Source organism: Vidua macroura, chromosome 12, assembly GCF_024509145.1.
Source record: "Vidua macroura isolate BioBank_ID:100142 chromosome 12, ASM2450914v1, whole genome shotgun sequence".
Classification (NCBI taxonomy): domain Eukaryota; kingdom Metazoa; phylum Chordata; class Aves; order Passeriformes; family Viduidae; genus Vidua; species Vidua macroura.
The window spans coordinates 8,640,772-8,662,826 of NC_071582.1; the positions used below are offsets into that span (position 1 = coordinate 8,640,772).

At 38.7% G+C, this 22,055-nt stretch overlaps 1 protein-coding gene across 2 annotated transcripts in view; it reads right to left on the bottom strand.

Moving 5' to 3' along the window:
* Window positions 1-22,055, bottom strand: part of MYZAP (myocardial zonula adherens protein) — a 50,417-nt gene that overhangs the window by 24,520 nt on the left and 3,842 nt on the right. Inside the window, exons 2-8 of one of the 2 annotated variants that reach the window (XM_053988242.1) lie at window positions 19,874-19,963; window positions 11,301-11,456; window positions 8,918-9,010; window positions 6,445-6,558; window positions 5,423-5,575; window positions 2,582-2,707; window positions 1,603-1,731 (exon numbers count right to left, since the gene is read on the bottom strand). In XM_053988242.1, the coding sequence (XP_053844217.1) occupies window positions 1,603-1,731; window positions 2,582-2,707; window positions 5,423-5,575; window positions 6,445-6,558; window positions 8,918-9,010; window positions 11,301-11,456; window positions 19,874-19,963 (861 nt within the window). Of the gene's footprint in view, window positions 1-1,602; window positions 1,732-2,581; window positions 2,708-5,422; window positions 5,576-6,444; window positions 6,559-8,917; window positions 9,011-11,300; window positions 11,460-19,873; window positions 19,964-22,055 lie in introns of both variants that reach the window. The other variant, XM_053988243.1, reaches the window with a different exon arrangement.

The following is a 22,055-nucleotide window of genomic DNA, read 5'->3' on the forward strand; positions in this document are numbered from 1 at the left end:
AAATCAATTCCCCAGCTATGCATGGAAACAAAATCAGTTTTCAATTTCCTATCTGAAGATGTATGGCTGTAGTTGAAACTGAATTTTTTCAATAGAAAGATGAGTCATCAAAATCTTTAACTACATAAAGTCAAATTGTCCACATTATCGCTCTGAAAAGATCTCCCAATCCAAGGCTGAGCTAAAAGGTACTGCTGCATTTTCTTCCCCCAGAGTATTTCTGTTTATTTTTAAGTGCCCACCAGCACAGTGCTTGTGAAGATCTGTGAGGACTTAGGGTTTGAGTCAAACAGGGTAACAGAGAAGTGTAAGTGTGTTATCCACCTTGATAGGAATTCAAGAGGCATTCAGTCTCACTGGGTGAGTATCAGCCAGATAAGAGCAGATTAGAGAACTAAAGTGAAGGAACTCCTCTGTACTTGTGAGCTGTACTGCAATCCTACATTCACTGCATAATACTTAAAAGTTGTAGGCCGAAGCCCAGATTAAGTTAATGGAGCCACTACAGGGGCAAATTAAGTTGAGTAATTTCTCAGTATAATCATTAATTCTAGTAATGGATTTGCAAGCATTAGACAAAAGGGACTCAATGCACATTAACCAGTCAAGCCAACAAGACTGGCTTATAAAAAGTTATTTCTCAGTAGATAATGATATTTAATATGTACTACAATAAAGTGAAATTAGTGAAAAAAAACCACTTCATTTGGAAGAGCAGAAGATTGTACTCCCTCCACTGACTAACTCTGCTCCTGTATGTGAGATAGTGAGGCACGAATCTTTAAAGATGAGATGCCTGCTATTGAATGAAATGAGAAATGCCAAAGTATATCCAAGACCATTTCATAGTCACTGCAGCCAAGGCTGCCCTTGAGCTTCACATTCCCCAGCAGTTCCTCCTTGTTGATGAGAACAAGTTCCAGAACAGCACCTCTCCTCACTGGCTCCTCTATCAACTGGAGAAAAAAGTTATCATCAACACATTCCAGAACTTGGATTGCTTATGCTCTGCTGTGTTGTCCCTCCAAATGATGTCAGGGTGGTTGAAAATCCCCGTGAGGACCAGGGCTTGTGAACAAGAGGCTGTTTCCATTGTCTGTGAAGGGCCTCATCCTTTCAGTCTTCCTGGCTGGGTAGCCCTTCACTCTGATGTCACCTGTCCCTGCCCTCCCTTTAATCCTGATCCTGTAGGTTCTCCATCAGCTTCTTACCCATCCCCAGAAAGAGCTCTGTGCACTCTATGGACCTACCACAGCAACCTTTAGAAGAGGCTGGGTCATTTATGATTATTATTTGATTAGGCTCAAGACACCTTGCACACTGAAGAGACATTGAATGGTTTTTAAATTCTCTCTTTAAAATAATGGTTTATTTCCTAAATAGATGCTGCCCTGTAAGGACCACCAGGAAGAGAGAACCACCTCCTCATCACAGGGCCTCTGTGGCAGTCCAGGTGCATTTACTGATACAGACACAGTAACCAAGATGCAAACAGCAATGGTATGTCACTGAGCACGGAGCTGAGCAGCAGAACAATAACAACTGAAATTTCCTCCATGCACTTGGTGCATTTCCTCTCAAGGCAGCAGTCAGCTCTCATACCTCTTCCATGCGTTCAATCAGCCGGTCCAGCTCACCAATTCTCTGGTCTTTCTCCTGTATGCTTGTTTCTGTAATCTGCATCTTCTTATTTGCCTCTTCAATAGCCTTCAGAAGCCGATTTGTTTCCTCCTACAAGCAAGAACATTTACAGTCACGTTAGCATCTCATAAGGAATATTTCGTCTTCTTTTTGGCTATCAGGCCAGGCTAATAGCTCTAAAGAGCTCAAAGCTTTTCACTACACCTGCTCAGAAATCTGGAAGAGTTATGACCCTAAGAGTGAATTATATAGAGCAAAAGATTAAGGGTGTTTTGAAATACACAGGAATTAGTAAAGCGTCATTATGACAATTGAAGAGAAACTTTTACCCATTTCTTAGATACCCGATTTCCCTTTCCTTTCCCCAAGGATGCTGTTAAATAACAGCATGAGAAAAATATGCTGCTGCAAAAGACAGCTTTCTAAACACCATAGCTGACCACGTTCAGCTTTGTACTTTCCTTACATGCAAAGCAATATGAATGAAAAGGAGCATCTCTCTTCAATCTTCATTATTATCTGACTCTATAATTTTTAAAAATGCAACAGCTGACTGCTCATAGGAAGGTTTAACTTGGGTGTGGAGGGAAATTAGAGGACAGGAAAGTTCTTGCTCCAGTAGCATCCAGTGAAGTTGTTCCCTTTCTCCTTCTTAAACTGTCACTTAAAATTAGACATTATCTTTTCCTTTTTTAGAGAATCAGAAGTTAGAAAAACCTACTTACCCTACTTCAGATTTTGAAATCAACATTATCATTGATATTACTATGTTTGAACACATATTTTTCTTAGTCCTACAACCCCAAATGTTTGGAAAGCTTCGTAACTATGGCATGACTAATCACAGAGACAGAAGTGAAGGAACTTGCATCAACTCCAGAGTATGAAGCGACTGCGACATCCAAGCTAAGCACTGCTCTTACAGACTGGCTGTACATACCAGGAGCATATCTTTCTCAGCCTTGTGTTTCTGTTCCTCTTCTCGCATTTTTTCCTCATACTGACTATACAGCTTTCTGGTCATCTCTCTCATGACTTCAGCATTGGCTTCCTGCGATGATTCCACCTATGAGACAGGAAGGTCACCCCATCATAAGTACAGTATTGCTGGCAGCAGGAGAAAGAGTTCATATGATGAGAAAATAAGAGTTTGAAGTTAAGCTCCCCCTTGTTATAAATCTGACATTGCAAAAGTAGATTTCCATTTGCATCAAGACCATTTACAGCATTCTGCCAGTATTCACAAAATTTAAATCTGTAGAAGTTACTGTTCCATCAAGTTCCATATTGTCTGAATTGAGCTCATTTAGTCATGGCTGATCCATTCCATAACAGCCTCCAAGTCACTTGGTTTGCTTCCCCATTGAAACAATATTGTCTCCCCCTGCTCTACTGAAGCATGGACTAGAGATGGACAAGACTCAACTCCTCTTTCTAAATGACCATGAACACCCAAAGCAATACTTTATTGCAATGCCCTCCCTGCAATCAAACTGAAAATTAAAATTCTCAGGTGTATGGAAGGGTTAATTTTTAACAACAGAACCAGAAACTTTACTAGAGCTACAGGGAAGAGGCAGAATGGTAATTCAGAGACAGGATTTCCTGCTGTTGGCTGAAAACACTGACTGAACCACACCCGCAGTAATTAAAACACCAGATAGGACATTCACAGCTTAGGTCCATCTACTACGTAAACCACAATAAAACTGAAGTAAAACAGCTAGTACAGAACTTAGTTCTTCTCCTAGGGATGCTGTGAATCAGCCAACGTTAGTAAAATGCGGTGGGTGCTACAAAAGTGACAGGAAGAGGAGGAATAAAGTGCTCCCTGCTGATCACCACACTTAACACAGCTACAAAATACAGAGTTCTGATGATTAGAGTTTTGGGTTGGATTTTTTTCTATTTCAAGGACCAAAAGGTTTAGTAAACCCTTGGGCTCATCTTGCATGGCAGAAACAAGCTTGTTTAGTACCCTGTAGAAAAACAAAAGTGTGTTTCATTCTTTGAAAAGGGATGAGCCCTGAAGGACTCCACTTGTACTGCAATTGTCCCCTTTGTCATCTGCCCAGGCCAACCCTGGGGCACACACCTGCACTTTATGAGAGGATGTGGAGTTAAATGAACCTTCCACATTTCAGGAAGCCTGAAAGAATCATATCATTTAGAGTAAGCCAATCATTAAACGCCAGATTCCTTAAGATACACTGAACTGGAACAGGATCTGGCCCTTTATTTCCATCATTCCTTCCCTTACACCTTGTGCAATGAGGACAGTAAAAACAAGCATTAAAAAAAGTGGATGTATCAGGGCATCTGTACAATACACTTAAGCAACATCTCCACTCCAAGTTATTACAGATTTATGAATAAACCAAACCTTAATAAGCCCCACAGGTGTGTTCTCCACCCAGAACGTAATCATGGTACACAGTAGTTACTGCTTTTCAAAAGTAACCTCCCAGATCCCACACCCAGATCCCCTTACATTCACCCCTAGAATGAATTCCCAGAAGTCTTGGCACCTCTTGAGACATAATTTTATATTTAACTGTCAAAGATAGTAATGAGGTATATTATTTACTAACTTGGTACTAAAACTGAAAGTGTGAGGGCAAAATTTACACTTCAGCTGTGTAAATGCAGGGTATATATTCTGCACAGCTTGACATGCTTGAAGATAAACAAATCCTTATGCATTCAATTGAACTGAGACTTAAGCTGCAGTTCCTTGCTCTCAGAAGCAGACATACCTTTCCCTGACTTGCTGGGGCATGTCCTTAATATTATAGTGAAGCCCAAATTTCTGTTTTAAAATCTTAATTGCATAATTTTTGTATCTGTTACTTGGTTTTTCCCTCTTTTTATTTCCTGCTGACAACAACAGGTGCAAAATACAGCTACTTTTATAGCCTGTAGAGCTTCACTGTGAGAGGAAAGCAAAACAAGAAATGCACTTATGTTTTCTTGTTTAACCATTCATCATTAAACATGAGTGCTAGTCACTAGCAAAACAGCCAGAAACACCTTCTCTCACAAGATTAAACATGAATATAGCTGCAGTCACTTTAATTTCAGAAACTTTATCAAAAATAGAAACAAATTTTTCAAAATGTGAGGAATTCTGATGTAGTACAATATCCCAATTGGTCTACTTTGACCAATTTTAACAAAGGTTTTTGGGGGGGAGATGGTATTCTTTGTTTTAATTGGGTTTTTTGTGAGCTTGGTTTTTTTGAGCTTAAAGGAATACATTTGGCTGATGAGGGGAGAATATGGTCAAGCTTTCTGTCATATTAAACCTTGCAGTTTGTTTTTTGTTCCCTTGCATTTCTCTGAAAGAAATAGCTTGACTCTCTTTTGAAGATGCTTGCTGTTACCTGCTGACCACATGCTCGTAAGACTTAACAGGCTACCTATTAAAAATTATGCAATACCAAAGAAAGTCAATACCAAGAAATTCAGGTAGCAATGTGTAGAGTTGTAATATTCCTTCACTTAATAGGAATGGACACTAATAACCATTTAATGGTTTGAATTTTCACCTGCCAACATCTCTCTCTCTTATGTTACATCCCATGTTATGGGAAGACTGCCTGTCTCCAGCTGAAATTCTTTGTTATTAAACCAGTATTGATTCACAGAAATAAGGGAGCTTGAGGGCATGACAAGGGCATGAAGAATGAAGAATCCTTTACAGAAAAGGCCAAGGAATTAATTTAACATCCACCTAATGCCTTTAATGTGCAGTATTTTTAGGGGAGTTTATATACCACACCTTTAACTTCAGTAACTGATTTTCAATTTGTGCTGTTTCCAGTTGCTTTTGCTTCTCTCTCAGCTTTTCCATAGATTGCTCATGTGTATGTTTTAAATTCCTTATTTGTTCCCTTATGTCTGTGTTCTCCAATGTAACATCCACTAGAGTTTTCTAGAAGAAAGAGACAAAGTACATATTAAAAATCAGAAATAATTTGATGAATTAATATAGGCAAAAGATTATGAAACAGCACATTTAAAGAGCTTCCTGACATATTAATGCAGTGTGAACAGTTTTGCAAGCTTTAATATTTAAAACTGTGGCTTTTGTTGTTGCTAGAAGGTGTTTCCATGAGGAATATACTCAGTGAAATTGAGTCCTGGAACACTGTTTTAAAAAAAAAAAGGAACATGGATACATTTCAGCATGAATAATCTTCCCTTCTCTCTGATGGCCATACCATACATACAAAATGCAGTGGACTGAAGACAAGAAAGTAATGTACAAAAATGTAACATTCTTGTTACATACAAGAAAGCAGGGACATTAAGTTGTTCAGCTCAGATACACTGGAATTTAGAAGTCTTTAAAAATTAAAATTCATTCTCACTTCATCCCTCCCCCTGCATTTCCCAGGCATGTAAAATCTCACAAGTGTCTGGCATCCAAACATGCCACTTCATTTCTGTTACCAGCTGAAGGCAGAAATAAGTCAGGAGATGCACCATTTTGCACTACACAAACCAAATCACATTTTCACCTTAGATCCTTCATAGAGACATGACTCGTGGTATTAGTCTGCTGCATTTCAGTTATGTCTTTATATTTCTTTATTGTACATTATTTTTAATTTTTTTAAAGACAGGAACTTCTGAACATTTTTCTTTGTTTCCTAAATTAGGTGCTTTAGATATCCAAGACAGTACTTTATGGTGTTGCTTAGTGTTAGAATCTGTATCTGTCATCCATGTTTTCTGTATGCTTTGAAATCCATGTTAGAAAAGGCAGCTGTGAGCTGGGAAGCAGCTATGAAGATGTACCTGCAAGTCTATTGATGCTGATGTCAAGGAGCTGTTCATTTCGCTAAAGCTATCTAAGGCTGCAGCCTGCACTCGCACATGATTCTCTAAGGACTCCTGATGAGCATTTGTCACCTAAGCAAGGAAAAAAAAAAAAGTTTTATATAGAATAATGATCAAGTTTACCTATTCTTTCCAAGAGAGCTACAGAAGAAAAAGACGCCAAGGTCATTTCACAGTACTAGGATGCTTAAAATATACAGGCCTCAAAGTATATTCTTACAAACAAACAAACAAAACTTAAAATCCAAACAATCTAACAGAAATAAGGCATGAGTATCTAAGTTTATTGTTAGTCTGCAATCACTGTATAAGCTGTTCTTTTTGAAAGGGCAAGAGAACAATTGGCAGCTGTCTATTCAGACAGATTATATACATAGAGTGGGCTGATTGTAAAAATTCAGAATGAAAAGCAGAAGAATGCAAGAAATAAGGAAATCTAGAACTGTGAATTGTAGAAAAGCCTTAATTAAGAAGGAACTGACTAATCAGGTACATAAAGAAGCAACATCAAGAAGACGTAAAGAAGGAACAGTACAAAGCAGGAAGGGGAAGCCAGAAGGCTTTGTTGTGTGAAAATTAGTCATTTTCTGATATGTACACACACACATGCTTAAAAACTGAAGTGGGGGAGGGGAAAGACACAAAATGACATCATTCAAGAAGAGACCAAAACTCAAACAGTGTAAATAATTGTGAATTATCCAATAATAAAGAGGAAAAGAGTGTTACTAAGGAAAGTCAGCCAGCTCACATTCTTAGATTGACCAGATTTGCTTCTTGATAAAAAGAGAACACCAGGGACTGATACAGGGGACAAGTGTGTAGTAACCAAACCATACACAAATTAGGTCAGCACAGGGAGTAGAGGCCAAATAGTCACTGTTAACCTTCCATAAATGTGTGCTCATGTAAAACAAACAAAAGCAGAAATGCTTTGGATGGATTAAGAAAGTTACAAGGTAAGAACTTGTGAGAAGAAGCCCAGGGTAGGATACTGGAAGAGCAAATTTCAAACAAACTTCATCAACAAAAAGTTGTCCTGGAAATTGGAAAGATAAAAGCACAGTGATTGAAAGCTGAAACAAAGAGTATAGAAAGGATTTTAAACAGGATTCGGAAATAGCACAAAAGACAACAATCATATAAAACCAAAATCCGCTCCCAAATAACTAACCAAACAAAAAGCTCACATTATTAGGAACAACAACAGTTGTGCTTCCTTTCAGGCAGTCTAGAGTACTAAAAAAAAAAGGGAAGGATGTCTCCTAATGTGCCATTTATGTCAGAAGGAAGCTTCATGAACTGCTAATTTGCTGGAGAACTAGATATTCTGTCAGAGCTGGTCAGAAACCCTTAATTAAAGAAGAATTTCTGACTCATGCAGAATTTCTACTGGTCTGACAGAAGTTCTGCAAGTGCAGGATATCATCACTGCTATTCAGTAAAGATCAGCAGCAAAGACAACAAAGCTGCACCTGAATCAGCATTTACCACATGCATGCTGGGGGGAAAGTGAATCTTGTTGGCAACATTATGACTATTTAACACAGTTTGTAGAAATTGAGTTTTTTCTCTCTCTTCCTCTCAAGTCAGAGTGATTTTTTTTTCTATTTTTTGAGACCAGTTGCACAGAATGAAAGTACCCGTTTACAGCAAGTTCTGATTTTTTTACCTAATACAGCATGCAGGGAACTGACAGCCTCCAAATGAGGATGGCAGAAGGGCACAAGTCAAGGTCCCAGTCCCCTGAAGTCAGAATACTTTTAATTGCCAAAGCTTCCTCTGAACCAGGGCTGTGAAAATCAATGCTGAACATAAATTCAGAGCAAGTTTTCGGGGTGTGGGGGGTTGGATCAAACAACTCAGCAGTTTAATATGAAGGCTATTTACAGAGTGCTTTTATTGCTAAAGCAGCATGTCAGAAGAAAGACAGGTCATTGAATGACCATTGAAATGTTCCATTAAAAACCAAAAGGTAAGTCATTTTTAGCACTTTAATACTAATGAATATTGCTACTTATTTTACTTAGTGTTTAAACAACAGAATCAGTAAAACAGAGCAAAGTATTGAAATAACTCCAAGTTATCAGTTTCTCCTAATTATCAATGTTATTTATTTGATTAACCTGCAAGCTGTTACATCCATCTCCATTAATTACCAATACACACTGGCAATGGTATCAAGATCATTCTTTTATTTCCAAGAATTTCCAGTCAGTTAGTAATTTCATACGCGAAAGTATCCCTGTCTTGCTTTACTTTCCTGGATGGGAAAATAAATAACAAAAGGAAACTACAAATATCACATAAAACAGGGAACTGGAGGGGTTTGGGAGATTAGTTCTGTTCTGCTAAAGCAAAAGATAAGTTTCCAGATAACACTGGGACAGTTATTCCCATATGCTTTCCCTGCAAATGAATGGGTACTTACTTTCAGTTCATTTGTAAGCTGCTGTATTTTTCGTTTCATTTCATCATATTCACCATACATTTTCTTTCTTACTTTTTCCAGAGTTGCTCTCACCTGGTGTCAGAAAAATCAAACACCTTTATCAAAATTTTGGATTATATTGTTTATATAGTAGGACATTATTTTTTTCTCTATGTTCTTCATTGTTACTTTCAGTAATTTCCACTGTTAATCTACCACTGCATAACAGCAATTTATTCTCAAGAAAAAGACAAAAACTTGAGTCTCAAGACTTGTCTACATAGGGATGATACAAATAACTGTCACTATGAGCCATTCCAAACCTCTCTGTACATGCTTAAACACTTGTAAATTGATAATTTAGATAAATTAATTTCAATTAAATATCCATAAGTCATTCTAACCTGATTACTAAATGAATTAAAAGTAATTTAATTATATATTGTTTTATTTCTGTAAAAAGGCATGGACTTAGTGTACTTCCATACTTTTAAAAGTGGTTGGTTTCCCCGAGTATCCTTTGCAGATAAACACTTTTAATTTCAGTATTTTAGACTTGTATCTAACTAAACAACAAACTAGCTTACATTTACTAATGCAATTTCAAATCTGAAGAACGGAGAACTCAATTTGATTTCAAGAACTATGGATGCAAAATAGTCTTTGACTTTCTGGGAAAAAAACCACTCAAAAAAACCCTGAGTTGGCTTCCAGTTTGGCTTCACATGCCACTGCAGTTATGTTTGCCTACAGCCTACGTAATTCAACCTCATTTTTTCCCTTCCTCACCTCCACCAAGCACAGGCTGACTGCAGATCATTTAGGTCAGTGAGTTTACTGTGCCTGCACAGTGGGGTGAGGGCAAAACTCCAGCAGGGGATGTTTTTAGCAGCTCTGCATAGAATCCCCCCACTGCCTCCCACAAAGAGGGGCACTGGCCACCAGAGCTATGCAAGGAGTGCTCCCTACCCACGGGCTCCCTTTGGGATGAGGAAGAGAGAAGGGAGCTGACTCCTGCCCAGCCCCTCAGGAAAGCACCGCTCGCCCTGTGCCTCCCCACGCACAAGCACAGGCACACACCCTCTTGCAAGACCCAAATTTGACTCAGGCAGAGGAAGCTGTCAGCAGCTTTGACATGGCCCATCATTTTTGGTTTATCTGAGTCAACACATACACAGCACAAGCTGAGGACTCTTGTTTAAGACTCTGCTTTTAAAGACGACACTACTCTAGCAGACCAAAGATCACAAAGTAGCAGAGCTGAACACGGCTTCCAGAAGACGGAGAGCAAAAGCCATCATGTCTCCACCCCTGTCTTTCCCACTTTTTCCTGGAACCATCAGTACCCTGAATGCACAAGCAAGACATGCAGTTCACCTGGTCTGATGTGTCCCTTCATAAGGAACAGACAATGGCAATGAGATGGTCCCAGCCCAAGCAATCCCCAGGTACCACAGACAGTGCAGTTTGGGGAGCTGGCCCTGCTGTGTGCCAATTCACCTGTCCCTTGACACTGCCCCAGCAGGGCAGAGAAACGACCTAGGCAGGAGAAGAGCAGCCGAGGCAGCTTGTGAGCAGCACTGAGACCCTGCCAGTCCCTAACCTCAGCTTGAGAGTGGTGAACACCGGGAGCCGGCAAACTGGGAGTACCGAGGGAGAGAAGCAAGTGCTGAGAGCCTCAGAGCAGGCACACGCGAGGAGTACACATGATTACAGTGCTTTACACTGCTCGCTTGACTCAGGGTTCCTCCCTTTTCTATCAGCTCACTTTGCACTTGAATCAGTGTAACACGATAAGCACTGACCAACAGCTTCCTGGGTGGTGAAGGTGGATGCAAAGAGGTCAGATTATTTGCCCTGAGGTACTTAGGGTGTTATTGCCACAGCCTGAGAGCCAAAGACTGATGGGCAAAGAGATGCTGAGTTTCAAGAACAGAAAAATTTCAAGCAGGATCAGAAATGCATTTTTTTGTTTTTCAGATCTTCTGCCAACTGTGATAAATGAGCAGGCACAGAGAAAGTAGTACAAAGACATCCTTATTAGGCTATTTTAAGGCTGCCCCAATATATACCCAAGTGACTTTACTATGTCGCCTAATTTAGAAGCCTTTTCAAAGCTGGGGGTTTTGGGGTCGGGGGAAGCAGAGGAAGAGAGAGTCTTTATCCTTTCAGGTGTCTCCTTACATAGTTTCTTCCATCAGCAAGCACAGTTCCCAGGTATAGAGTATGCTTTTTTCCCAACTCAAATATTACCAAGACCAGCCTCTAGCTTCAGAGTAGGCTCCCAGTCATCCCATTATACTCTCACAGCTCTACATATATGGAAATATATGGATATATGGAAAGCGTATTTAACAAATTTTGAGGTGAAAATGTAACTCACTTCTTTAATGTAATTCATCTCCTCTTTCAGCTGATCAGCTGACCAGCCATAAACCACCATTTCTCTCTTATGGTTGTTGTCAGTTCGGTGCACAACACCATACACCATCCCATGAGAGAGTTTCCCTGGAGACATCCCATTTGGTACATGGTAGAGCTCCTAAAAATTAAAAAAAAAAAAAAAATCAGTACTAGAATAAAAAACCCAAATAAAACCACAGTAAATTACAGCCAGGGGAGACACCAGTTATAGTGAAAGCACAATAGCACATATGAACACTAACTTCCAAACATTTTGGAGTCAATCTGTCAGCCTTCATGTTTTGGGAAAGAACAATGACCAACTTATAATTGATGAAGAATACAAAGATGTATAACTACCACTGCCTTCAATGGAAGTCATGTAGCTAGAGACAACAGGCTGATTTGTACAAGGAGAGGTAGAGGCATGTAAGAAAAGGTTAAACTGGCTTATTTTCCTTCACCACCAGATGCTACTTTTCTGCATTCTTGCAGAACACTGTCAGGTCTCTAGTTCTCTCTAAACTCTTGCAACCACAGAATTATCCCTCATTTCCCAAACTCCCTGCTGCAGGAAGCAAAAATTCACAAGTTTACTCAAAAAACATAAAAAGTTCTAAGAAATTGAAATTAACACATTTAGGCAGTGTTCCTTAAAAGAGAAAATATCTGTTTCTCTTAAGGATAAAACAGAATTTGGAAACACAGCTGTTACTGATAAGCTTTGCACATTGTGTTTGACAGGTCAGTTCTAGAAAAAAAAAATCAGGCATAGATTGTTTTACTGAACTTACTTTCTTATGCTGGATATACCAGATACAGGTCCACTTGAGGATATTTACTACATTGACTTTAGAATGTGTTTTGGTTTACTTTTTTTTTGTTCTAAGCATTGTCTAAATACTCTCTTTGACACCAAACAGAGGCTTAAAGAGACGAAGCTCAGCATCTTATATCCATCTCCAGCTGCATCCTAGAGATCTCCAATCCTTACCATGACAGTGAAGAGAGAACATCATCTGCAGCCTAAAGCAGCAACACTCCCAGTTTTTAGGAGCCAAACCAACACAACTATGCTGGTAATATAAGAATAAATACTTCTTTAGGTAGGGGGAAATTTAACAGGAAAACATACTTGTACTAAGAAAAATTGACAGAGACAGATATTTGTTTTATATTGTGTCCTTCCCACATGGCACTGACTGATTTTCCTCAACACTGTAAATCCTACACGCTCTTCTTTATCACATCATTATAGTTTAAGAATGTTGCTGAAGCTCTGGGTGTGTGTGTGCAGGGCTGGGAGGGGAACAATCACAGAGCAGACACCCGATAAAGAATATTTCAGGCACAGAACAACAAAGCTGTAAGCCTTCATTTGAAAAGAAAGCTTTAAAACCACTTAATGAAGAAAACATTGGGCAACCAGCCCTACCTATACATGATGTAATTTTGAACCTTGAAAACATTATATGCAAAGCTTAATATCCTCAAAATGAGATGTTTCATAATTATGTATTATTGGGAGTTTTGTTTTGCTGTTTGGATGTGCACAAACAAAAGCCCTACACCTCATAATTAGAAATAGAGAAATACAGAAACCAGATGGAGACATGACTCAAAATTATTTTGTGTTTGTTTGCTTCCAGGGTTGTACAGTTTCTTTCATAGTTCATTGCAGCTCCTCCCCTGCATCTGGAAAAAGGGATTACACACAAGTTTCCATCTTCCTGATAACAGAATGAATAATCACTTTGATTGTTTAGAGGTTACCAAGGCACCAGACACTGAATTCATAAATCCATACCCTTTGCCCATGATCTCTCATTTTTAATGAGGTGAACAGCAATACCAAGGTCCTTTGTGCCTCTGAAACATTAGCAGAATTGTCTAAAGTGCTGTTTGCAGAGCTCTGGAATACAAATTCTGACCAAGTTCCTTATTTTTAGAATATTACAAACACATTCCTAAGGAATGCTTTGAAGGATGCCCCCTCTCCCAGCCCCCCTACCCCCCAAGAAAGACCTACAAATTCAGACCAATGGGTTTGCAGCTGAAGAATCATCCATGGCACTTACATATGTATTTCAGACATGAACAGACACTTAAATTTACATTATAATGGACAGTACATGCAGGATTAGCTACACACAAAGGCAGACTGGTTACATGTCTCTTGCAACAATGCTAAACTTGCCTGTTATCTGTATGTGCACAAGCCTCCTAAGATGCCTTTGTTACTTCTCTTTCAAAAGATTAAAGGACTCTCCATCATTTGTTGACTGTTCCAGTTCTATGTGCTACTTAAAATACAGGATATTGTTTTTACCCTCTCCTTATTCTTCCTTCATATCACAATCCCCAGACAAGTGCCTGTTAAAATTTCAGTCCTTGCTTGTTTTAAAGATGTGTGAGCCAACAGCTACACACAAGCAACTGCGCTCATGTTTCCTTAACCTTTTTCATTGCTGTTCTGTTCCAGCCATGCTTATCTTCTACTCACCCCTTTCTGTTTACTAACTCTGAATTTCTTCTAGTGACCACCAGCTTCAGGGTTCTGTATAAATAGCCAAAAAAGGGTTCACCTGATGCAGTCTCCTCTGAGGAGAAAGGTTACAGTCTAAGTCCTCTGAATGCAGGTTTCAGATGGTTGCTTTGTTTGTTGACTACTTTTTCAATACAGCTTTGCCTCTAAACGAGGCCTTGCTGAGTAGCTCAGTTCTCAAATATCTCCACAGAACTGCAGCAGTAAGCATACACTGAGTATACTTTTGCCAGTTTGCCTCCTCTCAAGCTACTTTATCCACCTTTGTCTATTATTCTCCCTTCACTGTTTGTTCCATTTCTACCTTGTACTCTGTTCTTCCTCTGATACATCCTCTCTCCCATGCTTCCTCTTTCACAAATCCTGGATTTTCCACATGCTCAAGGACAACCTAACAGTATTTTAAAGTCAAATGCTTCCCATTATTTTCCTGTGTCCCATACATACCCACTCTCAGAACTCAGATATTTTTTCCAGGTAGATCCTCAATGGTCTCCACTCTTATCTGCAGTGAGGCATCTCAGTGAAGATAACAGTGTAAGTAAATACATGCAAGAATTTAGGAGCAAGTAAATACTGTAAAGCTAACCAGAATAGTGCTTTAAGATGGAAGGGTTCATTAGATTAATCAACCATTGCTGTTTAAGGTCAAAATATCAGCCAAATCCCTTCTAATGTGAGCTAATGATCTGGAAAGGCAGAGTCAGCTTAACCAGTTTATGAATATTTCTTTGCACCTATAGTCAGTTCTGCGACAGCCCAAGGTGACAGCAAGGACACGTGGTGTGGATGCTGACATGTCCTGGATCAGCCTGCAGGAACATGTCCTGTCTGCGTTGCAGCAGCACTTGGTGTGATCACACAGAATGCACCCAAGAAACACAGACTGTCTTTACCTAACTAATAAATATTTAAACCAGAAGCCTACACCCCAAGGTTGCAAAAGTCTTGATAATTACCATGCATCCTGTTTATGTCTCTGTCCAAGGAGGCAGCACAAGTAGCACGAAAGAGGTGAAGACATTACAAAACTAAACCCTAAATTTAAATTTTTAGCTGTTTTTTCTATGGCCCATGGTTTAATTTGCATTACGTAAATAACACTGAGGGATGATCTGCTTCCTAATCTACCAGTTTTATAAATGAAAGTCAGATAGGCTCATATATTATACTTCTCCCTACCCTAAAAATTGAAAAGCAAAAAGACAGAAGACACATCTTTTTTGAGAAAAAAGGACATCTAATACAATGCTTAACAAAAGTCTGTGCTACATATCCCTGTGGCCTTCAAATTTTCCTGACTCATGATCTTCTGTTTACCTACACCATCAAAAACCTTTAAACAATAATTATATCAGTGAAGCAAGGCTTTATCTTTCTCTTAACGCCACATTCCAGGCGTTTCTAAAACATCCAGTTATCTTTTACCTGTTCACTAGTTACACAAGGAACAAGAATATTCATGCTGTTACTGAGGTTACATATTTTCCATTCAGTAAAATGACATTTATAACATTGAGCTCACCAAGTTACTGTACTCTGACAAAAGGTAGCTCTGGTTTTATGTCTTTTCATATTCCTCTACAAGCCTGTAAAAATCATGTTCCATTTAGGAATGTTTTACATTAAACTAGTATTACAATAGGGAAAACATGCCACAACAGACATGAGTGTTCCCAAATTCATGAAGAATGCAAGAAGCATCACTGAACACATTCCAACTCCTTGGGTGTTGAATTTAGGTGTCCATCTCAAAAGAGAAGTGCCAGACATTATGCAAAGTGGTATCTAACCCATGAAATCTGTACACAGAATGCCACTGTTTACACATTGGGAAACTAAGATACAACTAATACAGCAGTAACCTCAGAAGTCAGTGGAATTCTTTCTGTATTTTTTTATGTTGTGCTGGTTTTAACAAAGGTATTGCTTAATTAGTCTGAGTCAAAAATCAAGCGACCAGTGCTGGAGAGGCTGAGAAACAGTAACATCACCTGTAGCAGATGAACAACATTTTTTCAGGCACAAGTTCTGCTCTGCTGACAGGAGTGGGTTGGCAGCAGCAGAGAAAATAGCATTGTCCTAGATTCCATGTGCACCACAGCCCCATATTCACTGCACTCATATTCTTGAACCAGGCCTGACAAAAGTTTCTGCTTGATTCTCACCATGATGTACAGAAGCAAATTCCCCTTCTGGCTTCTTTACAGCCTACTTTTTTTTTGCTATGAAAAAAATGTTAGCTATGTTTCTGCATTCTTGCTTAGGAAGTAAAAAGAATTTCACTTCTTAGTTGTGATGTTTAAAAAACAAGAAAATTAAAGTGTTTAAGGCTATATACAGCCAAAGTAGCAACCTGAGTTTAAGACTAAACACTGCTCAAACTTGGCTGAAAGCCACAGACAGTAAAGTGACACAAATTTCCAGAATGTTATCTCATTTTCATTCTCTTGTCCAAGTATCCAAATGAAAAAGAAATGTCTGTCTATACATATCTTCACCTTCTGCCCTCAAAAGCTTAGCTGCAGCTTCCAATGACACTTCCAAATTTACCCATGACAGTGAAGAAAAAGACTGATGGATAAAAACAAGCCCAATCCCGAATAGGGACAATACAATTGTCTGGTAGCCCTTTATTATGCAAGACAAGAGAGGCTTCAGGATATGCAGATTTTGCATACAATCTGCCAAGCACAATATTCCTTTGTAATTCATGGTGAAGTAAACAGCCTCACACTACTGTCACCCATTGTCTATCATGGACAGAAATAATGGAACAGAATCAGAATAGTTTGTGGTTCTCTCTACCTAAAGTCCTAACAATTCAAACAACCCAACCAACCAGCCTCTACCTGTGGGTTAAGTTCTCATATGCTTCTTTCAGGGTCTCATATCCTAAATATGAGTATAAAAAATCCAACCTGACACAAAGTCACTTCCCCTTCAGCTTTTGAGATCTGTCTCTAACTCTGTACCATCTGCCAGCCTTTCACAAAAGGCAGGGAGAGGCCACCCTAGTACAGTATTGCCTGCAGCAATTTTCTTGCAACAAAACCACCCAGATCCATCGTTTAATTTTTAATCTCTTATGCTAGTTCATTTTTATTCAATGGATGCATAGCAGTAAAAAAGTTAATCTAGAAATTTACTGCACTGATACAGATTGAATGAAATACAGTATAAATTTCCTGCCAAGTTTGGACTCCGATGAAAAAGGCTAAGGCAAGAATTACCAGCCTAACTGATAAAGATTCACTCCTGGTCTGACATCAAGCAGCAAAACAAGTTATTGGGAGGATCAGCACTAGCAAGAACTTCTGTGCAGTTCATTAACTGATTCTGAACTGAAACACCTCTTAATGGTACTGAGCCTGAGAGATGCAGAAAAGTAACAAACACAGTGAGCCATCACTGTGTCACATTAGGGCAGCTCAAAATCACCTCCTTCTAATGAAAGATTTGAAAGAAGAGATTACAACCAAATGTCACACCATGGTGTATTTATAGTTTTCTGGCATTCCCTCCAACACTGCAAGGTCTTTTCTCTCCTCCCTCAGCAGCAGAGGCAGAAACTTGTCCTGCCCAAACAGGAGAGCACCTGCAGCCAGGCTCTGACCGCCTGACTTGGCTGAGCACTCCAGCAAAAACTGTGCAATCCCACAGATTACCCCTGCAGTTCATTTCTGTAAGTCACATTAATGTACTGTAAATACCAAAAGCATTTTCATGTTCCCATTTTCCTAGGAGTCAGCAATTAAAGTCAGCACAGAACTCTAGATTCCAACAAGGGATCCGATGTTAAATTTGATTCTTGCTGAAGCTGGATTTTTTGACCTTAAATTGTAAAGTGCAAGGTAGAAAACAGAGCAGTTCCCTATTTTCTATTATCCCTACTTCCAAAAAGGGGCACAGTTCTCATAGGACTGTGTAAAGATTACCTAACATTTGTAAAACTTGTTCTCAAAGTGCTTTGAACGATTTCATTAACATGAAGTCAGCTGAACATGGGTGATCAGCAGATAGCTGATTACTGGTTTTAGGAGATTTTTTAAAATTAAACTGTGCAGTAAAAGCACCACAGCATGACTAATCATGAGGCATGTATGCACTGTAAGTTACTGTATAACTAATTCAAATACATAAACACAGACAATAAAAATCTACAGGTAACACATTGCTGTCTGACTTTAGGGACATGAGGAAAAACCAGTTCATGAGCAGTGATTTTTTTTTGTAGCTGCTTCCACACACCATGGCTACACTATCTGTGGCGTATTTTTCTTTATCATACAGAAATTATAAAACACAGTAGTTGGAACAATTCCTCTGTGTTTTTTAATTGCTATGAAATTGGCTGAGTAGATCCCATCTAGCTCTGAAGCCTGACTTTATAAGTCTTTCAATTGTCTAAGAGTAGTGAACTTTAGAAACTACTCAGAACATACAATACTTAAATTGCATATGGTTTTTTTCTGGTCTCAGCTTATAAGGACCCATCTCTTAAACATCATTGTTTTGCACATCGAATCAAATAACGTATTTATTATCTTGATATCCTCTCCTTAACATTCTCTGATTTAAGCCCACTTGCCTTCACTTGTATTATGGGGGAAATAACAGCTCATTAATTACAAGGTCCCACAGAGAAAAACATTGGTCACGTAAGAAAGTCACTACAAATTGTCCAGCCCTAATCCTTAAAAATTCTCTCTCATTATCACATTACTCAGAACCATGAAGTGAGTAAGGCATGAGTAAATATCTATCCTCCTCAAAAGCCAACTCGGATTCCTCTTAGGGCAGTGGGCCCATAAGCTTAGGCCAGTCTGAGGGCTGCTGCTGCAATCAGATACAAGCTGACAAGAGACTGACAGAGAAGCTACTCTAAGTGCTACATCTAAACACCTCTGTACAAAATGACTTATTACTATTTAATGGTGGCCCAAATTTAGTTTGCATTAAGGTCTATTTAAACTGTTCTGTAAGTAACATTTCTAGATCCTGAAGAACCAATTACTCTGCTAGACCAGTGTATGAAAACCTGAGTGTATTGAAGATTCCAGGACAAAAAGCAACTGATAAGGAATCCTTATCTTGAGAATTTTACTTTGCATTTATTTAGCATTTGCTTAGAATGCCTTTTGCAGTAATTTTAGTTATTTTTGCCTTTAAGTATCTCTAAGAAATTATTTCTAGTAAACCCTATTGTTGTTTTTCTTTCTATTGTCATACTTCCTATTGTCAGACATTGAGTCTGGCAATCTTCATCAACTTGTTTAATTTTGGTTTATCAAAGTATAAATGTGATGAAGTTATGGAGCCCGTCCAGCTTCCCTTTTTAGTCTTCGTAATTAACAGTAATTAAACATCATCTCTTGCAGTGAACAGCTCTTACAGAACACCAAAGCAGATTGTAATTTTTTTGTGTGCACACTACTCACTTCTGCAAAACGAATGGCCTTCTGAACCCTTCTAAGCACATGACCTTCAAAATCCCTTTCACTTCAGAACAATCTTGAATTCTTTAATTTCTTATTTGTACATCACACTTTACCAAAATTAGCTGGCACACACAAAGATCAAGGTCCCCAGCACACCAACTACATTAGTGTTCAAATATTGCACATGAAATCTGAGCCTACATGAAATATAAAGTGCTCTTTTAGGATCAAGAGGATCCTGATCAAGATCCTGTTTAATACAGGACCGTGTTCCTAGTAGCAGTTTCCTGCTCTTTGATACAGGAATATGAAATAATCAAGTTTTAAAGGTACCTCAGTCTCAAATCTCCTATAATCTCTGTTGTTCCTCTACCACTGTTCTGTTTTGCATGCAGTTTTGCCATCCCTAACTCCAAGGCTTAGGCTAAAAGCTCACACCCAACTTGATGATCTTCCACATGCTCTTAAATCGGCTTTGGGCTGCCAAAACAACAAATATCAACATCTATGGAGGGCAGTGTTTACTTCTTATTTATAGAGAATTTAACTTTGGTTTTTAAAACTTACACTTTTCTTTCTCTCAGTTTCTTTTGGTCCCTCTTCAGGCTGTGACACTTCATCAGGTGGCACTGTTAAGCGTAGCCTACATACATTCATCTGAAAGAAGAACAAGATTTAGGTGTTACAAAAATGATTTTAACAATTTGCTTTACAGAATGAACTGCACTGAGATTCAACTTTGAACTCACTATCTTCTGTTTTCTACCACACAGCTGACAAAATATTATTTTTAAAGGTTAAAAGGGTTTTTAGCTGGCAAAAAATAACTCAAGGACATTCCCATAATTACGTACCTGAAATAGCAAAAATCCATTTCAATCAACAAATTGTTCTTAAGTACTCATAAATGACACTGAGAGCTGAGACAACATAACAATGAACATAATTTTCTACTTTCTACATTTTGTTTGCTGATTTGGCATACTTTTATTCTTCGAAAGGGATTATTTAGAAACATAGAGTGTATTTTCAAGTAAATGCTTCTTTTCTGCTCAGCATATAGCCAAGTATTTGATCCAAGGATACCTCAGGACTGCATCTCCACTAAATTGGAAACTAGGAAATAGGAGCAGTCTTGAAATCTGATACACACAAATTGTTTGTAAACTTCAAAACACTTCAGAAAAAAAGTTAAGAGGCGTTGTTTCCTATCTGATTTTAGAACAGCCATTCTCTTACCAGCAGGCATGGTACCTTTCTGTACCCAGCTGCAGTTTGCCTTGCTTTGGGCTGAGACATCTTTGGTTTAATGGCTTTTTCCAAGCAATATATTTCATACAAGAAACTTGGTTAAAACTTTTGGTCTTGGTCTTAGACACATTTTTGTGGAAAACAACTCTAAGTCCTAAGCAGAGCATAGCAAATGATGAAATGAGAAATTTGGCTGTCCAAATTCAAAGCTGCACTATATCTTCCTGCAAAATCCCAGATGTCTGCTGGCAACAAAGAGAGCTCTTAAAGCTCTTCCTCAAAACCTCTTAAGTATCTCTTTTATGATTACTGTGGGCCAACATCACTGTTCTTCTACAGCCCAGCTCTCATTGATCTGGATCTCTCCAGTTTCTCCTGGAGTCATGCTGAATGTGTGTCTCTCTTCCACACCCACCTTCCACTCCTCTTGTCCCAGCTAACAGCTCACATCTTGGTCATTACAGCACCTTCTCTTGCCTTGAAAATGGCAATAAAGTTCTGCTCACTGCATTCAGAGCACTGCAGCAAAACCCTTCCCATGCGCTCCAAATGTTACCATTTCACAATTCATTTCTTCCAACTGTCTTTCAAATCATTTAAGCTGCCTTGACTGCATTTTCAAGTGTCTTTACAATATATCTTCCTCAGAGACCACCATTCAGCACCACAACATCACATCCCTGTTTTCCGTTTCCAGACAAAAGACCTTCTTTAAGTTTTCAAACAGGCTTTAACTTTTTCTTCTTCCCAAGCAAAAACAATTGGAAGAACTATCTGCAACTTCACAATTTTTTCCCGGCATTTCTTTAAATCTGTTGAGAGGACAAATCAATAGCATTCAAACTACTGGTATGCTGTCAACTGTATTTTAGAAATATTAGGTACTGCCTTCCATCTTCCTCTCAGTTTGGTCTTTCAGGTCTGCAAGGCCAGTAAGAAACAGTGTCTTGAGATAAAGTTCTGATAAAATGTGAGATGTGTCTGTATTATAGAGAATAAGAAGGGGGAAAAGTCTATAAGACAATCAAAGTGAAATATAACCTCTTCTGTAGACATATCTGTGAAAGCAATGTTTTGTGCAGTGGCCTCCTCCCTCTTAATTTATCATTCATCTATATGCTAGAAAATCTAGAACAAGAAGCCACAAAGTGACATAAAGCCCCCAAAACTTAAAAGCAGTTTATACTTTCACATTTGCTAAAGAATACAGAAACAATGAAATGCATTTTAAAATTATGAAACTTGGTACGTTGGCTTTTGATACTGATTGGCTACTATGTTTGTTCTAAGAACACCAGACTGTCTCCATACACTACCGAAGCTGGTGGTACTTCCTATTTACAGATTAGTTATCCAGATAATAATAATAAATTCCTCATCTTTAGAACTCATTGATTCATAAGGTAATTAACTTCACCTTTCCTCATCTATTTCCTTGTGCCCTTTCCTCCCATTAGCTTATTAAGGCTCTTTCCTCTTGAAACATTCCTGTTTACAA